General features: G+C 45.5%; 1 protein-coding gene across 2 annotated transcripts in view; it reads right to left on the bottom strand.

The window, feature by feature from the left end:
* NOS1 (nitric oxide synthase 1) overlaps positions 1–16965 on the bottom strand; it is a 190594-nt gene that overhangs the window by 56570 nt on the left and 117059 nt on the right. For both annotated transcript variants that reach the window (XM_033220447.1, XM_033220448.1), the window contains 5 exons: positions 16573–16735; positions 15720–15811; positions 11241–11382; positions 8187–8326; positions 2699–2873 (listed from right to left, as the gene is read on the bottom strand). In XM_033220447.1, coding sequence (XP_033076338.1) covers positions 2699–2873; positions 8187–8326; positions 11241–11382; positions 15720–15811; positions 16573–16735 — 712 coding nt within the window. The remainder of the gene's footprint in view (positions 1–2698; positions 2874–8186; positions 8327–11240; positions 11383–15719; positions 15812–16572; positions 16736–16965) is intronic.

Here is a 16965-nt window from a genome sequence, read left to right as displayed (position 1 = left end):
TTTCACCATGTTGGCTAGGATGGTCTTGATCTCTTGACACTGTGATCCACCCACCTCAGCTTCCCAAAGTGCTGGGATTACAGGCGTGAGCCGCTGCACCCAGCCTCAGAAGCATTTTAACAGAGATGTGGGTCTGTGAGTGCATCATCTGCTTTCTAGTAGGAAAAGCTCTTCATCCATCCTACTCTACCCCTAGAGTGGTCACGACCTAGCATCTAGGCCATGGGTGCTTTGAGCTCATGAGGCCCCTGCCAGACTACATCTGACAGATGAGGAAACTGAGGCTCAGAGAGGCGCCTGGACTTGTCCAGTGTCCACAGAACCAGCTAGCCTCAGAGTTGGAGCCCAGGGAGACGCCTAATATCTAAGACCTTGGAGCTGCTCTCCAAGCAGCTGATGCCTTTGGTAAAATTACTTGCAAAAAAAGGAACTCATGACATGCATGTTACAGCTAAGGCAGAAGCAGGAGCTGGCGTCAGGAGCAGGGAAGATCCAATAGCAAGTGCATTAATTAAAGCCCTGCTTTTCACTTCCTCTGTCAATACTAGTCACTGGTGGGAACCCAGGTCTCATTATCGGACTAGAATGCAGCAATTTCTTGGGTTTGGGTAAACTGCTCCCAGACCCAGCTGTCAACGTTTGTACATCATGGCAGGTGGAATTGGAGGGTCGGGTGGGAGAAAGGCTCATTTCAGTTACCCGGAGACTACTCTTTGCAACTGAAATGTAAACAGAAATCAGAGAGCAGACTTATTAACTCACTCTTTGAGGCTGAGGCATTAGTTTCTGCTTGGGGTCTCTATCAGCGACACATTTGCAGGAAGTATACATATAAAGCTGGAGTGTATGACAGAGGAAAGTACACACACAGAGGAAAGTATGTATAGAAGAACAATGCTATTGTTATTTTATGCATTATTTTGGTTAAAAGAATAGAAATTAATTACAGGGGGGAAAAAAAACTCCTTAAAAAATAATCCCCAAATGCAAGTTGAGCCACATCTATGAAAACTGCCTGAAACATTTTTTCCTTCCTGCCAGAAGTTTGCACGCATTAGTGGTTGTTTAGGCTGGGCGTGGTCGCTCACCCCTGTAATCCTGGCACTTTGGGAGGCCGAGGTGGGTGGATCACCTGAGGTCAGGAGTTTGAGACCAGCCTGGCCAACATGGTGAAACCCCATCTTTACCAAAAATAATAATTAAAAAAATTAGCCGGGTGTGGTGGTGTGTACCTGTAGTCCCAGCTACTTGGGAGGCTGAGGCAGGAAAATTGCTTAAACCCGGGAAGTGGAAGTTGCAGTGAGCCAAGATTGCGCCCCTGCATTCAAGCCTGGGTGACAGAGCGAGACTCCAATCCCCTACCCCCCAAAAAAAAGAAAGAAAGAAAAAAGAAGTTTGCATGCATCAGTGGTTGTCCAGAAGAATCTCCTAGGGAACTTTGCAAAAATGCAGATAGCCAGGGCCCACCCCAGACCTATGACATCAGAACCCCGATGAGTGGGACCCAGGCATCGCGAAGTCCCCCAGGTACCCTCCGATGTGTGGCAAAGCTGAGGATCCCTGGCATCTGTTTTCCACAGTGATACCAGTGGCTTTTTTTTTTTTTCTTTGAGATGGAGTCTCGCTCTGTCACCCAGGCTGGAGTGCAGTGGTGCAATCTCAGTTCACTGCAACCTCCGCCTTCCCAGTTCAAGTGATTCTCCTGGCTCAACCTCCTGAGTAGCTGGGATTATAGGTGCACGCCACCATGCCTGGCTAATTTTTCTATTTTTAATAGAGACGGGGTTTCACCATGTTGGTCAGGCTGGTTGCAAACTCCAGGCTGTGATCCGCCTGCCTCGGCCTCCCAAAGTGCTGGGATTACAGGTGTGAGCCACCACGCCCAGCCAACCAGTGGATTTTTAACAACACAAACCTCATGCTCGGTTCTGGGTTCTAATCTTGGTTCTGTGCCTTAGTTCCTGTGTGACACAGGCCTGGTGCTTAACTTCTCTGTTTTTCGGGGCCCTCTTTGGAAACAAATCCAACAGCAGCAGAGTGTTGTCAGAGACATTTGCTGACAAAAACGCAGCAATCATGATGCTTTCACCAAAGTTGGGCTTCAGGAAGCACCGCTCCAGCACTTTTTAGTAGATACGGATGACTCAGCCCGGGAGGGAATCAGACCCTCTGCCGAGAAATGCTTAGAGTAGGGAACCACTGCCAACCCTCCTCCCTTGTTTTTTAGAAAAGACACTAAATATGTCCCGAGTTCGTCAGTCACCCTCAAGCTCTTCTAACAAGATTTAAGACTGAGAGGCAGTGGAGTGGGGTGGTAATGAACTTGGACCATAAAGTCAAACCAGACACACGTCCCAGCCCTGCTGCCCGCTAGCTGTGTGACCTTGAGCTTGTCATCTGTCGAAGGGGGATTCTCATACCTCAAGGTTCAGGTGAGGATTAAATGAGAATGGAACACAGAAACAGTGCTTCGAATGGTGTTAGCACATGCTATGTGCTATGTGTGTGTTTGCTGTCATTTTCATCGTTGTTAAAGACATGGATGCCCCTGGCATTTCCAGGGGCTTCTCTGGGACTGCAGTTCTATTCTAACCCCTTCAAGTTTCCAAGCTACCAAGCTCATCGTGGAGAAAGGGACTGCTGAGCTGGCACCCTCTCCTATGTGCTTTTCCCTGTGGTGACCAGAGAGGGTCCTTACCTCCAGGATATTGTAGCGGGAGTTGTCACAGTAGTCGCGGACACCAATCTCTGTGCCCATGTACCAGCCACTGAAGGGACAGGCGCTGAACTCCAGGCCGCCAATCTCCAGGAGCATGTTGGACACGGCAGGGAGGCCGTACCACTTCAGCCCCAGGTCCTTGAACCACTCAAACCTGCAGGGAGCAACAGGGCCCAGCTCACCTGGAGCAGATGTCTCATGGGCGGGACAGCTTGAATCTCGAGAGGCTGAAATGCCAAGGATTGAGTGGGACTGACAAGGTCAGAATACGGTTCCTGGGCCCTGCTTCAGATCCGTGCAGTCACAGGTTCTGCAGCTCGGGCCTGAGAATGTACATTGTTAACATATTTCTCAGGTGTTTCGGATGGATATCCAGGCCTGGAAACTACTGCCTTAGGCTGCCATTTCTCTCCCAAACCCACCCTGAAAGTGAGTCCAGGAGAAAGTGTGGGGACCTCTCTCCTGCTTCCCTGACTGAGTACCCTCCTACCCTCAGGGCCTTTGCACAGGCAGCCCCTTCCTCCTGGGATCTTCTCCCTTCCTTCTGTGCTTTCAGTTCTTACTCATACTTTAATTTTCAGCTAAAATCATGCTTATTCTGGAAAGCCTTCCCTGAGGCCCAGCTGGTCAGGGCATTTCATCCTAGGTACCATACATTTCCTTTGCAGCACTTTATTAAAATTAAGTGGTTATTTGAGTAATTATGTGTATAAGCACTTCTCGTCCTTGAGATCATAAGCACCATGGGGGCAGGGATTGAGTCAGCCCCCGAAGCTAGCACAATGCCTGGCCTGCATGGGGAACAATGAACTGTGTTGGATGAGCCAATAAGTGAATGAATAAACGTAGAGGCTACATTTCACCAAGGAACTGGGTGAGTTCCCAGATATCAGGGAGTGTCAGAAGCCTCAGCGCACCTGCTCCCTCTCCAAGGCTGGGGCTAGGGTGAGGCAGGTGTGGCATTATCCTTGGGTGTAAAATTTAAGTCGCGGGAGCTATTAGGTTGGTGCAAAAGTTGTTGTGGTTTTGCAATTACTTATGAACCAATCTAATAGTTTCTCCCTCTTAAGTTTACTTTTGCCATTAAAAGTAATGGCAAAAATCACAATTACTTTTGCATCAACCTAATAAAAACTCAATAATTAATATCAGTGCTATTATTTATCTATACAATATTTTAAATTGATGCAACATTAAAAAAATCAAAATGTATGTATATATACGATGAACAATAACGTAGGATTCCACCCTACACTTGTATGATACCTTGTTCATCTCATTCTAATCTCAGTCCTGAGCTGGATCCTATCTTTATTGAAAATGTTGATATATTGTTCATCATGTGCTTTTTTTTTTAAAAAAAAATTAACTTTGAGACCAGAAACTATAAAACTACTAGAAGAAAACATCAGGGAAATGCTTCAGGATATTGATCTGGGAAAGGATTTTATGAATAAGACCTCAAAAGCACAGGCAAAAAAGCAAAAATAAACACACAGGATTATATTAAACTAAAAAAAGTCTGCAGAGCAAAGAAACAAGCAACAGAGTGAAAAGACAACCTAAAGAATGGGAGAAAATATTTGACAACTATTCATCCACCAAGGGATTAATATCCAGAATATACAAGGAACTCAAACATTTCAAAAGCAAAAAACCCAAACAATTGGATTAAAAAATGGGCACTTGCTCTGAATAGACATTTCTCCAAAGAAGACAGATAACCAACAAACACAGGAAAAAATGCTCAACATCACTCATCATCAGGGACATGCAAATGAAACCCACAATGAGATAGCATCTTATCGCAGGACAGCAATTATAAAAAGACAAAAAATAACAAATGCTGGTGAGGTTGCAGAGAAAAGGGAACTCTTAAACACTGTTGGTGGGAATATAGGCTAGCACAGGAGTATGCAGAACTGTACGGCAGATCCTCAAAAACTACAAATAGAACTACCACGAGATCCAGCAATCCCACCAGTGGCCACTTATCCAAAGGAAAGGAAATCAGGTTGGGCGCAGTGGCTCACGCCTGTAATCCCAGCACTTTGGGAGGCTGAGGCAGGCAGATCATTTGAGGTCAGGGGTTCGAGACCAGCCTGACCAACATGGTGAAACCCCGTCTCTACTAAAAATACAAAAATTAGCTGGGTGTGGTTGTGTGTGCCTGTAGTCCCAGCTACTTGGGAGGCTGAGGCAGGAGAATGGCTTGAACCTGGGAGGTGGAGGTTGCAGTGAGTCAAGATCGCACCACTGCCTGGGCTGGAGTGAGACTCTGTCTCGGAAAAAAAAAAAAAAAAAAGGGAAAGAGCATCAATATGTCAAAGTGATATCTACATCTCCATGTTTATTGCAGCACTATTCACAGTAGCCAAGATATGGAATCAACCTACATGTCTAACAATGGATGAATGGATAAAGAAAATGTGTGAGGTAAAGAAAATGCGTGAGATATACATATATATATATGTATATAAAATATATATTGACTATAGTCAATAATAACATAATTGTATGTTTCAAAATAACTTAAAGAGTATAATTTGATTGTTTGTAACTCAAAGGATGTTTGAGGAATACCCCATTCTCCACAATGTGCTTATTTCACACTGCAAGCGCATATCGAAACGTCTTATGTACCACATAAATATATACATAGATAAATACATATATAAAAATATATACACCTACTATCTACCCACAAAAATGAAAAGTAATAAATAAAAAAAAAACTCTACCAGGTCTGGTATGGATCAAGTTCAAAAGAAATTTGGAGTCATGAACTCCAAATTAATTATCTATCTATCTATCTATCTATCTATCTCCACACTGGAATACCATTCAGCCATAAAAAAGAATGAAACCATGTCACTCACAGCAACATGGATAGAACTGGAAGACATTATGTTAAGTGAAATGAACCATGAACCAACAGTTAAACACTGAATATTCTCACTCATAGGTGGAAGCTAAAAAAAAAAAATTGATCTCATAGAAGTAAAAAGTAGAACAGAGGATGCTGGAGGCTGGGAGGTAGAGGGAGAAGGGGGAATGGGGAGTGATTTGCTAAAGGATACAAAATTACAGCTAGAAAGGAATAAGTTCTACTGTTCTATACCACTGTAGGATGACTATAGTTAACATTAACATACATTTTCAAATAGCTAGAAGAAAGGATATTGAATGTTTCCAATACAAAGGATAAGTGTTTGAGACAATGGGTATGTTAATTACCCTGATCTGATCACTACACATTATATATATTAAAACATCGTTATATATCTCATGAATATATGCAATTACACATCAATTAGAAAAATAAAATGAAACATTAATTTTGATTTAAAAATATTGCATTCTTATATTTATCTTGATTATTATTGAGTGTGTTAGCAACCCCCTCGATTTTATTCGATCCCAGGTGTGAGTCTAGTGCCTCACAGCGGGTGTCCTTCACCCTCAAAGGGCAAATGCTGTTTGTGTTGCTGCCCTGAGACCTTGAAGCAACTTTATGACTCCAAATTCCTTTTGAACTTGATCCACACCAAGTTCTATAGAGTTTTTTTTAATTATTATTTTTAATTTTTGTGGGTACATAGCAGGCGCATGTATTTATGGGGTACATGAGATGTTTTGACGCAGGCCTGCAATGTGAAATAAGCACATCATGGAGAATGGGGTATCCATCCCCTCAAGCAGTTATCCTTTGAGTTACAAATAATCCAATTACACTCTTTATTTTAAAATGTACAATTATGTTATTATTGACTAGAGTCATCCTGTTGTGCTATCAAATAATAGGTTGTATTCATTCTTTCTATTTTTTTTTTTTGAGATGGGGTCTTGCTCTGTTGCCCAGGCTGGAGTGCGGTGGCACGATCTGGGCTCAACTGCAACCTCTGCTTCCCAGGTTCAAGCAATTCTCCTGCCTCAGCATCCCAAGTAGCTGGGATTATAGGCACATGCCACCGTGCCCAGGGAATTTTTGTATTTTTAGTAGAGTTAGAGTTTTGCCATATTGGCCAGGCTGGCCTCGAACTCCTGACCTTAGGTGATCCTCCTGCTTTGGTCTCCCAAAGTGCTGGAATTACAGGCGTGAGCCACCATGCCAGGTCTCTATTTTTTTTTATATACCTCTTAACTGTCCCAATCTTCCCCTCACCCCCTTCCCAGCCTCTGGTAACCAACCGTCTACTCTTCATATCCATGAGTTCCATTGTTTTGATTTTTAAATCTTATACATAAGTAAGAACATGTGATGTTTGTCTTTCTCTGCCAGCCTTATTTCACTTAACGTAATGATCTCCGGTTCCATCCGTGTCATTGCAAATGACTGGATCTCATTCTTTTTTATGGCTGAATAGTACTTCATTGTGTATCTGTGCCACATTTTCTTTATCTATTCACCTGTTAATGGACACTTAAGTTGCTTCCTTAGTGTTGCAGCTATCGTAAACAGTGCTGCAAGAAACACAGGTATGCAGATATCTCTTTGATATACTGATTTCCTTTCTTTTGGGTATATACCCAGCAGTGGGATTGTCGGATCATATGGTAGCTCAATTTTTAGTTTTGTGAGGAACTCCAAACTGTTCTCCATAGTGGTTGTACTAATTTACATTGCCACCAACACAAGGGTTCCCTTTTCTTCACATCTTTGCCAGCATTTGTTATTGCCTGTCTTTTGGATAAGCCATTGTAACTGAGGTGAGATGCTATCTCATTGTAGTTTTGATTTGCATTTCAATTGAGAGAACTGTTTAAAACTCTACAGGACTGGATCATCAGATCCTATAGAGTTTTAAACAGTTCTCTCAATTGAAAATGTGGGTCAGGTACAGTGGCTCATGCCTGTAATGCCAGCACTTTGGGAGGCTGAGGCGGGAGGATCACTTGAACCCAGGAGTCCAAGACCGGCCTGGACAACATGGCAAAACCCCGTCTCTACAAAAAATACAAAAATTAGCCAAGCATGGCGGTGTGTGGCTGTAATTCCAGCTACTTGCAGGGGCTGAGGCGGGCGGATCACTTGAGCCCAGCAGGTCGAGGCTGCAATGAGTCATGTTGGTGCCACTGCACTCCAGCCTGGGCAACAGCGGCAGACCCCGTCTCAAAAAAAAAAAAAAAAAGGAACTGGAAAAGAAAAAGCATGCTCACAACAAGACAGTATGGTGCCTCTGCTCTTTCAATGCTTAGGGCTGGAAGAAGGGCAGGTCCTTGTTAATGGCTTAGGAGTGAGTTCGTTCAGAAAAGGTGGTGGTCTCTAGGCTGGTCAAAGAGGTCTTTTTGCTCCTTGAGGGAACTCACTCTGCCCAAGCCCGCAGTGAGGACAGGAACCAAGCCCCCCTTTCCCCTTTCAGCTTCTGTCTGGACTAGAAAGAAAGCCGGGGGGGACAGGGCTGGGCAAAGAGGGGCACTGGGAAAACCCACTCACCCTCTCCCACCCCTTGCTGGTCCCTCTTACTTGGGGTGCCTGATGGGAACTTCCAACACCAGCTCTGGAGGAATCTGGAAGAGCTCAGGGTCATTGCCGTTGGCCTGAAGCAGGAGCGGCAGAACATCGAAGCGGCCTCTCGGGGGTTTCCAGCCCTGCTGTATGCAAATCTGCAAGCAGACCCGGCCAGGTAATGCCACTGTACCCCACACCCTACAAACATGACCCTTATGTGGGAAGCGGGGGTGGGGTGGATAGAGATCCAAATACAAGCCCCCAGGAGACATTTCCTCTGGAGGCTCTTGGACCATCATGTCACCTGCTTTATAAAGTTCTCTCTGACATCACCATGTATTAGGTTGGTGCAAAAGTAATTGCGGGTTTTGCCATTACTTTCAATAGCAAAAACCACAATTACTTTTGCACTAACCTAGTAACTAGCATGACTTCTCATGGGCCCACAGGACAGAGGGCAAACCCTTCCTCTGGCACTGAGCGTTGTTTTCCGGGTCTTCCCTGCTCACTGGAATTCCTAGAGGGCAAGGGCTGAATCTGACTAACAAGTGTATCTGCAGGTTGCCAGCTCCGTGTTTGTATTAGGTGTTGTAAGATACAAAGAAAATCTGCTGAATTTGATGAAGGCAGATGTATTAGAATTATAGTATAAAATGCATTTGTTAGAGCAGCTGTCCAACAAAAATATAATGCAAGCCACCTAAGTAATTAAAACTTTCTAGTAGCCACATTAGAAAGAAAAACAACAGGTGAAAATAATTTTGATTTTATCTTTTTTTGCTAGACTTCTTCAAATTATGGGATAAAATAATTTTAATAATATACTCATCTTAAAGTTCAACGATGTCCTTGATATTAATATTAATTTATTAATAGTATATTAAAATATTACTATCATATGTTCTTATATATTTGACATTAAAATTAAATATGTAACACACTTATTCATCCAATAAATATATCAAATAATACATTAAATATCAACATTAATTTATTAATAATAAATTATGAGTGTATTTAAATATATTTAACATTAAAATTAAAAATATACTTATTAATCCAGTGACTCTATTAATTTGTTAATAAATATATTACCCTAATGTATCCATATTATTACTATTTCAACATCAAAAATGATCAACAGGCCGAGCACAGTGGCTCATGCCTGTAATCCCAGCACTTTGGGAGGCTGAGGTGGGCAGATCATGAGGTCAGGGGATTCAGACCATCCTGGCCAACATGGTGAAAGCCTGTCTCTACCAAAATACAAAAAATTAGCTGGGCATGGTGGTGCACATCTGTACTCCCAGCTACTCAGGAGGCGGAGGCAGGAGAATTGCTTGAACCCAGAGTTGCTGAGATTGCACCACTGCACTCCAGCCTGGCAACAGGGCGAGACTGTCTCAAAAAAAAAAAAAAAAAAAAAAAAGATCAATGAGTTATTTCCCTCTCTTTTTTGGACCCAGACTTTGAGATCCAGTGTATATTTTCTCTTATGACACATCTCAACTGGGACTGGCCACATTTCAAGTGACCAACAGCCACAGGTGTCCCTATCAGGGCAGGGTTAAGAGGGTTTCAAAATGTAAAATTACATGGTTAGGTTTGGAATGATTCTTTGTGCTTAGTAAAAAGAGGAAGCACCAAATCATGGTACAGGAGAACACGTCCTGCTCAGCAAGGTTTCCAGAGATGGAGCGAGAGGAAGAGGTTGGGGCGTTTATGTTCTGGTGACCACGAAGACAAGGTCAGCCAAGTACACAGTTAGCGCTCAGCCAAGTGGAGCAGGGAGTCTGAGCCTGGCTGCCTCTAAAATGGCACAGGTGCAGCTCCTGGTTGCCCTGGTTACAGTCCCCTCCTCATGAGAATAACATTTTCATAAGAAAAGCCACATGCAAACCAAGTCAGCAGCCAGGAGGGAGTGGAGCAGCCCTTAGCTTTGCCAGCTACATCTTCAAGGAGGTACCACCGGGGAGGGGCTTGAGCAAAGGACAATGGTGAAATTCAGCAGGGTATGAGTTGGGTGATAAAGGAAAGGTGGTAGCAGGCCTGTGTGCCTGAGATCATTCTAGACCCAGGATGTGATTATGCTGTAGTGTGGGCATGGTCCGTATAAGCTACCATGTCTTACCTGTGCTACCTGCCCACACTACCACCTGGAAGGAACCCTGAGCAGGGAGATGGTGGTAGTCACTTTCCTGGTGGCTTTTATGAATTGACTTGGGCTACCAGTAACTGTAGTGATACTGGTGACAGGCAAAGTCGAGCCTACTCAAAGGCTCGGGTGGCTCAAATTGTCGTATCAACAAATGAATGAATGAATGATATGAAACTGACATATCTCGTAACTCAGAAAAGGTGGATGCCAGATATGGCTTCCATTTCTTGGCTCTTCCTTTCCTGGTGAGAGGCAGGAGGTTTGGACTGTAGTTCTAGCTTTTCTTCTCTACTCATTTAGCAGTCTTTTTTTTTTTTTTTTTTTTGAGATGGAGTCTCACTCTGTTGCCCAGGCTGGAGTGCAATGGCGCGATCTCTGCTCACCACAACCTCTGCCTCCCAGGTTCAAGTGATTCTCCTGTCTCAGCTTCCTGAGTAGCTGGGATTACAGGCATGTGCCACCAAGCCTGGCTAATTTTTGTATTTTAGTAGAGACGGAGTTTCACCATGCTGGCCAAGCTGGTCTCGAACTCCTGACCTCAGGCGATCCACCCCCCTCAGCCTCCCAAAGTGCTGGGATTACAGGCGTGAGCCACCGTGCCCGGCCCATTTAGCAGTCTTGAATAACTCACTTGGCCTTAGTGAGACTCGGTCTACCCATCTGTGAAATGGGAGAACAGTTCCCATCAGGAGAGCTGAGTGAGGTAATGGCATGAAAGTGACCAAATGTCCAGCTGTAAAATAATTAGAATGGGGAACAGCCTGATGGAGAAGTAGGTTTGGAGAAGAGTAAACGACCCCATTGGCGGCTCCCCCTGTGAGGATAGTATTAAGGCCGAAAAAGTCTGTGGGTAAAGTCTGGGGACGTAAAAGCCCATGTTGGGGCAGGGTAGGGGGCGGAAACGCTCGCACCTCTGTGAACTGCACGTTGGCCGGGTCCCCCAGGGTGGAGCCGTCGGGCTGCTTGTAGCCAGCGTAGCGGATGAGCTGGGAGTTCCAGACTCGGAAGTCGTGCTTGCCGTCTGTCCTCTGGGGGAATATGGTGATGGCAGACCTGCGGTGGAGAGAGGGGAACACCCGGCATCAGGGCGGGACTTGAGCTGTGGGAATATACTAAACATGGTGCCACCCAGGGCCACAGCCGCTTGAGGCTCAGGGTGGATTACCTCCGTGCCAAGGTCCTCAGCGCCAATGGAGCGGCGGTCGGAAGGGAGGGGCCATGCTCTGTTCCTCCACCGGAACTATGGTGTGAGGAAAAGGGTGGAGGGGGTGGGAGGCCCCATGCCACCATGCTGAAGGAAAGAATCTCTTTCTAGCTGGAGACTTTTAAATACTGACTTGAGCCAGTCTTCCAAAGAGTTATTTTGCAGCCAGTCATTTCCATGGCAACATCAGACCCTGTTTCCCTTTAAGAATGCACTATGTGCGGGGGGCGGTGGCTCACCCCTATAATCCCAACACTTGGGGAGGCCGAGGCGGGTGGACCATGAGGTCAGGTGTTCGAGACTGGCCTGGCCAACATAGTGAAACCCTGTCTCTATTCAAAATACAAAAAATTAGCTGGGTGTGGTGGTGCATGCCTGTAATCCCAGCTACTTGGGAGGCTGAGGCAGGAGAATCGCTTGAACCTGGGAGGCAGAGGTTTCAGTAAGCCAAGATCACACCACTGCACTCCAGCCTGGGCGACAGAGTGAGACTCCATCTCAAAAAATAAAAATAAAAAAAGAATGCACTATAGGCCAGGCATGGTGGCTCATGCCTATAATCCCAGCACTTTGGGAGGCCAAGGCAGGCGGATCATGAGGACAAGAGATGGAGACCATCTTGGCATACATGGTGAAACTCTGTCTCTACTAAAAATACAAAAATTAGCTGGGTGTGGTAGCGCATGTCTGTAGTCCCAGTTACTTGGGAGGCTGAGGCAGGAGAATCGCTTGAACCCAGAAGGTGGAGGTTGCAATGAGCTGGGATCACACCACTGCACTCCAGCCTGGCAACACAGCGAGACTCCATTTCAAAAAAAAAAAAAAGAAAGAAAAAAAATAGTAATGTGCTGCAGAATCCGGATTCCAGTCTTCTCCCAGTCATCATTAATTCTCATCCACTTTGCCCACCCCCCTTACCAGACCAAAGTTTATAGACTTCTGATTAAAAAGCAATCAGCTTGCATTTGCATTCACATTTTATTTATTTAAAAGAAAACTGCAGGTCACCAGCCATTGGCTTCGCCTGCCTAAACAGGCAACAGTGAAGGCTGTATTCTTTTATTAATTGTGGAAAGCTGTTGTCTGCTGAAGGTCCTATCTGGAGCCCTGGTCTCTCCGTTAAAAGGGAGATCAACAAGTATTAGGTGTTAACAATATCTTAGCACCAAACTGAGCCTTTCTCCTCGACATCATCATCAGGATTGGAAAAGAAAAAAAAAAAAGGAAAATAACTTTCTCACGATGTAGTTCAATGTCATCTCACGGCAGGAGCTCTTGCCAGCTGGACTCATTGGTCCCCCATCCCAGGCTATGGAAACACGGTCCTGGATTCTTGTGTCAACACAAAGATGGCATCTTGGGTCCAACTCGTTGCTTCTAGATCTTCTCACATAAACATTTCTGTCCAGAACTGTGTCCCTGCTGATCCCCTTGGCTGGAACCCCCCTCTTCCATTTTACGTCCAAGTTCAAGACCTGATTCAAATCCGCTTCCTCCATACAGCAACCCCTCCCGTCTCATCTAGTTTCACAGGGCCTTCTTTCTGAGCATGGTTTTTAGGTCGTACTCTCTACACAAGACAATGTAGCATGTAATTCTGCAGGGGTGATGCATCACAGCTGAAGGTGAGTCTAGAATCCAGGCTGAAGGCCAAAATCACATGGAGTCAAAGACGCTCTTAAAGATCTCTTAACAGAGGCGCCATCTTGGAGATGAACACACAGTGAGTCAAACAGTTTTCCCTCCAGCACTAAAACACATTGCTGTTTCTCTGGTTGAACATCCGATAAAGGGTGTTTGTGTAATGTGGATATTTTTAAAGTGTGTTTAGAAACACCAGAATCACACACAGTGAGTGGGGTGTGATGCCTACTCTATGTGCAGAAACTGAGACCAACGGAAGAACCAGAACACATATCTAGGCCTCTACTCTCCTTCATCCCTGAGCACACTGTAAACCTGCATCTCTCCCTCTCTCCTTCTCTCTGCTATCCTTCCCCTCTTACGCACAGATTATTCCTATCACATGATATACTTTTTTTTTTTTTTGAGACAGTCTCACTCTGTCACCCAGGCTGGAGTGCAGTGGTGCAACCTTGGCTCACTGCAACCTCCACCTCCTGGGTTCCAGCAATCCTCCCACCTTAGTCTCACAAGTAGCTGAGACTACAGGCACACTCCAGCACGTCCTACTAATTTTTTGCATTTTATGTAGAGATGGGGTTTCACCACATTGCCCAGGCTGGTCTCGAACTCTTGAGCTCAAGTGATCCATTCACCTTGGCCTCCCATCTTGCTGGGATTTCAGGCGTGAGCCACAGCACCCGGCTGCGTGGTATACATTCTTATATAGTTCTCATCGTTTTCAGACACGAGGGTTAAAAAGTATAAAAAGAAAAAGAATCTGCTGAATGTTTTCTTTAATAGATCTCACAAAGACCCCCTAATACAGCACTGAAAAAAGTGGAGGTGCACTGCTGGGCCTGGGGTGACCATACTCAGAGCCTGCTCACAGCCCCATTTGAAAACTACCAGAAGAGACTAGGCGTGGTGGCTCACACCTGTGATCCCAGCTCTTTGGGAGGCCAAGGCAGGTAGATCAGCTGAGGTCAGGAGTTTGAAACCAGCCTGGCTAACATGGTGAAACCCCGTCTCTACTAAAAATACAAAATTTAGCTGGGCATGGTGGTGCGTACCTGTAATCCCAGATACTCGGGAGGCTGAGGCAGGAAAATTGTTTGAACCTGGGAGGTGGAGGTTGCAGTGAGCCAAGATTATGCCACTGTACTCCAACCTGGGTGACAGAGCAAGACTCTGTCTCAAAAAAAAAAAAAAAAAAAAGGGAATCCACCAGCAGAAGAGCCCAAGAGCCCATAAACTCCTTGAGGACCTGGCCTAACCAGGTCCAGATATATGGGAGGGTTCTTTAATATTCTTTAAGGGGTGAGGTCTCCAGGAAAAGAGTTGTCTTGGGAAAGAGACCTAAATACCAATTCCTCATGCAGGCCCAGGCTTAGATTACAGGCCCTTTTCTTACTGGTGAACTCAGAAAATTGGCAAACCCCATTTCCTTCTTAAGGAAGAGAAGAGACACATCTAAGAAAACTCATGCTTCATGCAGAGAAGCCACTTTTGGATGAACTCAGTGAAGCCCAGGGGCGTGTGAGAATATCCCTGCAGTGATCCTGTGTGGCTCCAAGATGGGACTGGTGCTCAGTGGCTGGGAACAGATGCCATGGCAGCAGTGAGCCAGCAGAGTCAACAAGTGTAGCTGGCTGTCTGTGGGGCCCCAGCTGTTCCCTTCCACCTGTCCCTCTCCCAGCTGAGACTTGCCAGCGTGGCCGCCACCAGCCACATGGATGTCTGCCTGCCTCGGCCTGCTGCCTGTGGCTTTGTCCTTTGTATTGTTGAAGAGGAGTCCAAGGTGTGGCTTGGCTGGGTGGAACCTGAAGGGGCAGTTCCCATCGCATCGGCAAGAGAAATTGCCTTTTAAACCAAGGAAGATTTGGTTTGGTTTGTCTCCAGGTGACAGAGAAAGACACAGTAAAAGCAGGTCACCACAAGAAATAGGATTTTCCGATTCCTGGGAATCTCAACTATTTGTTCCTGTCCTCTCCACAAAGGATGCTGAACTGTGGGTTGAACATGATGTTTGCTGCTGTAGTTTTGCAAACCACACAGGAGTCCACTTGCCCCAGAAAAGAAGGAACATGGGATGGGGTATGGAATAAAGATGCTGGGGCCAGGCGCGGTGGCTCATGCCTGTAATCCTGGCATTTTGGGAGGCTGAGGCGGGTGGATCACTTGAGGTCAGTCAGGAGTTTGAGACCAGCATGGTCAACATCATGAAAGCCTGTCTCTACTAAAAATAAAAATTAGCCAGGTGTGGTGGCGGGTGCTTGTAGTCCCAGCTACACAGTAGGCTGAGGCAGGAGAATCGCTTGAATCTGGGAGGCAGAGGTTGCAGTGACCCGAGATCACACCACTGTACTCCAGCCTGGGTGACAGAGCAAAACTCTGTCTCAAAAAAAAAAAAAAAAAAGATGCCAGGACACCTCTCCCTGCTCGGCCTGTCTGCCTGAGATGACGAGCACTTTCCTGGCAGGTGAGCTGACTCCAGAGTCAAAGTACAATGCTGTGGGGACTTTTGACCCCCTGCTCCCCAATGCCCAGCTGGTCAGCTCACCTGAGGTTCCCTTTATTGGTGGCATACTTGACGTGGTTGCAGATGTAGTTGAACATCCCGTGGGCTGTGGTGCAGTCGCGAGCATCGAATACCTGGAAGAGGCGCAGGGTGGAACTGATTGCCTCTTATTTCCCTCTCTAGCTCCCCAGCGCAATCTTCCCATTTTAGGAGAACCCAGATCCCACTCCAGTTGCTGCTCCATTGGTGAAGTGGGCACCTCATTACTGAGTCCCAGGCTGCATTTTATATTTTCTCTTTTCTATCCTAATAACCAAGGCCAATTTGAGCAGAAAAAAAAAAAAAATCCCCTAAAAGTAGGCATGGCATGTAAGTGAACGTGGGAAAGGAATAGTAAATGAAGGGGAGTTTAAATGGGCTGGTTACATTTCCTGTTAGGTTACTAGGGATTAGGGATTAAAAAAAAAAAAAAAAAAAAAAAACCCTGACCTTGATAACAAATCTACTTCCAACTTTAAACTATTTCCTAAAATAAAATCATAACCAAGGGACACAGAAATGAATGCCTTCAGGGAGTAGGCAGATAAATAAGCTGAGTAGGTGCAAGACAAAAGGGAGTGGTGAGGTCTGCGGTCAACTGAAAAGTATAAGCCCTCCCTTCCAAGAGATATGCAAGTTCATTTTTGCAAAAGCACTGCGTTGGCTAAATAAGACATGATTATCATCTAGAGCTGGCTGTGATCTTAGATGTGGGACCCTATGACCACCATCTGATAGGTCACCATGGCCATCAGATACCCTTGACAGAAGCTTATCCTTTTTAAAGCTCCATCCACTCCCCTTCCCCTCTTCCCTCATTTATGGGCTCTTCAAGGTATCTGACTTCACCACCTACCTGCAGCTTGGACCACTGGATCCTGCCCACACAGCGCGAGGCATTCCGCCAGGCATGCTTGGCCCCGTAGATGAGCTCTGTGTCCTTGAGTTGGTAGGTGCTAGTGGTTTCGATCTCTTTGTTCACCTCTTCCAGCCTTTCCATGTGGGCTTTGGAGCCAAATCTGAATGAAGAGGAAGGGACATGGGAATATCACCCCGTCTTCTGAATTAGAAGTTGGTGGAAGGGGAGAGCTATTCCAAGAGGTTAGAAGCTACAAAAAATTCCAAGTTGACTTCTGGATGCAACAGTTTGATTTCTGGATGCAAGATAAAGCAGACACTGCAAACTCAAATGCCCACAAAGGCTGAACATTGTACATACAACTCAACCAGCTGGGTGGGGACTGTGGCA

Source organism: Trachypithecus francoisi, unplaced genomic scaffold, assembly GCF_009764315.1.
Source record: "Trachypithecus francoisi isolate TF-2019V2 unplaced genomic scaffold, Tfra_2.0 Lachesis_group11, whole genome shotgun sequence".
Classification (NCBI taxonomy): domain Eukaryota; kingdom Metazoa; phylum Chordata; class Mammalia; order Primates; family Cercopithecidae; genus Trachypithecus; species Trachypithecus francoisi.
The sequence above is the reverse complement of the archived record's forward strand: the minus strand, read 5'-3'. Positions and strand labels throughout refer to the sequence as shown.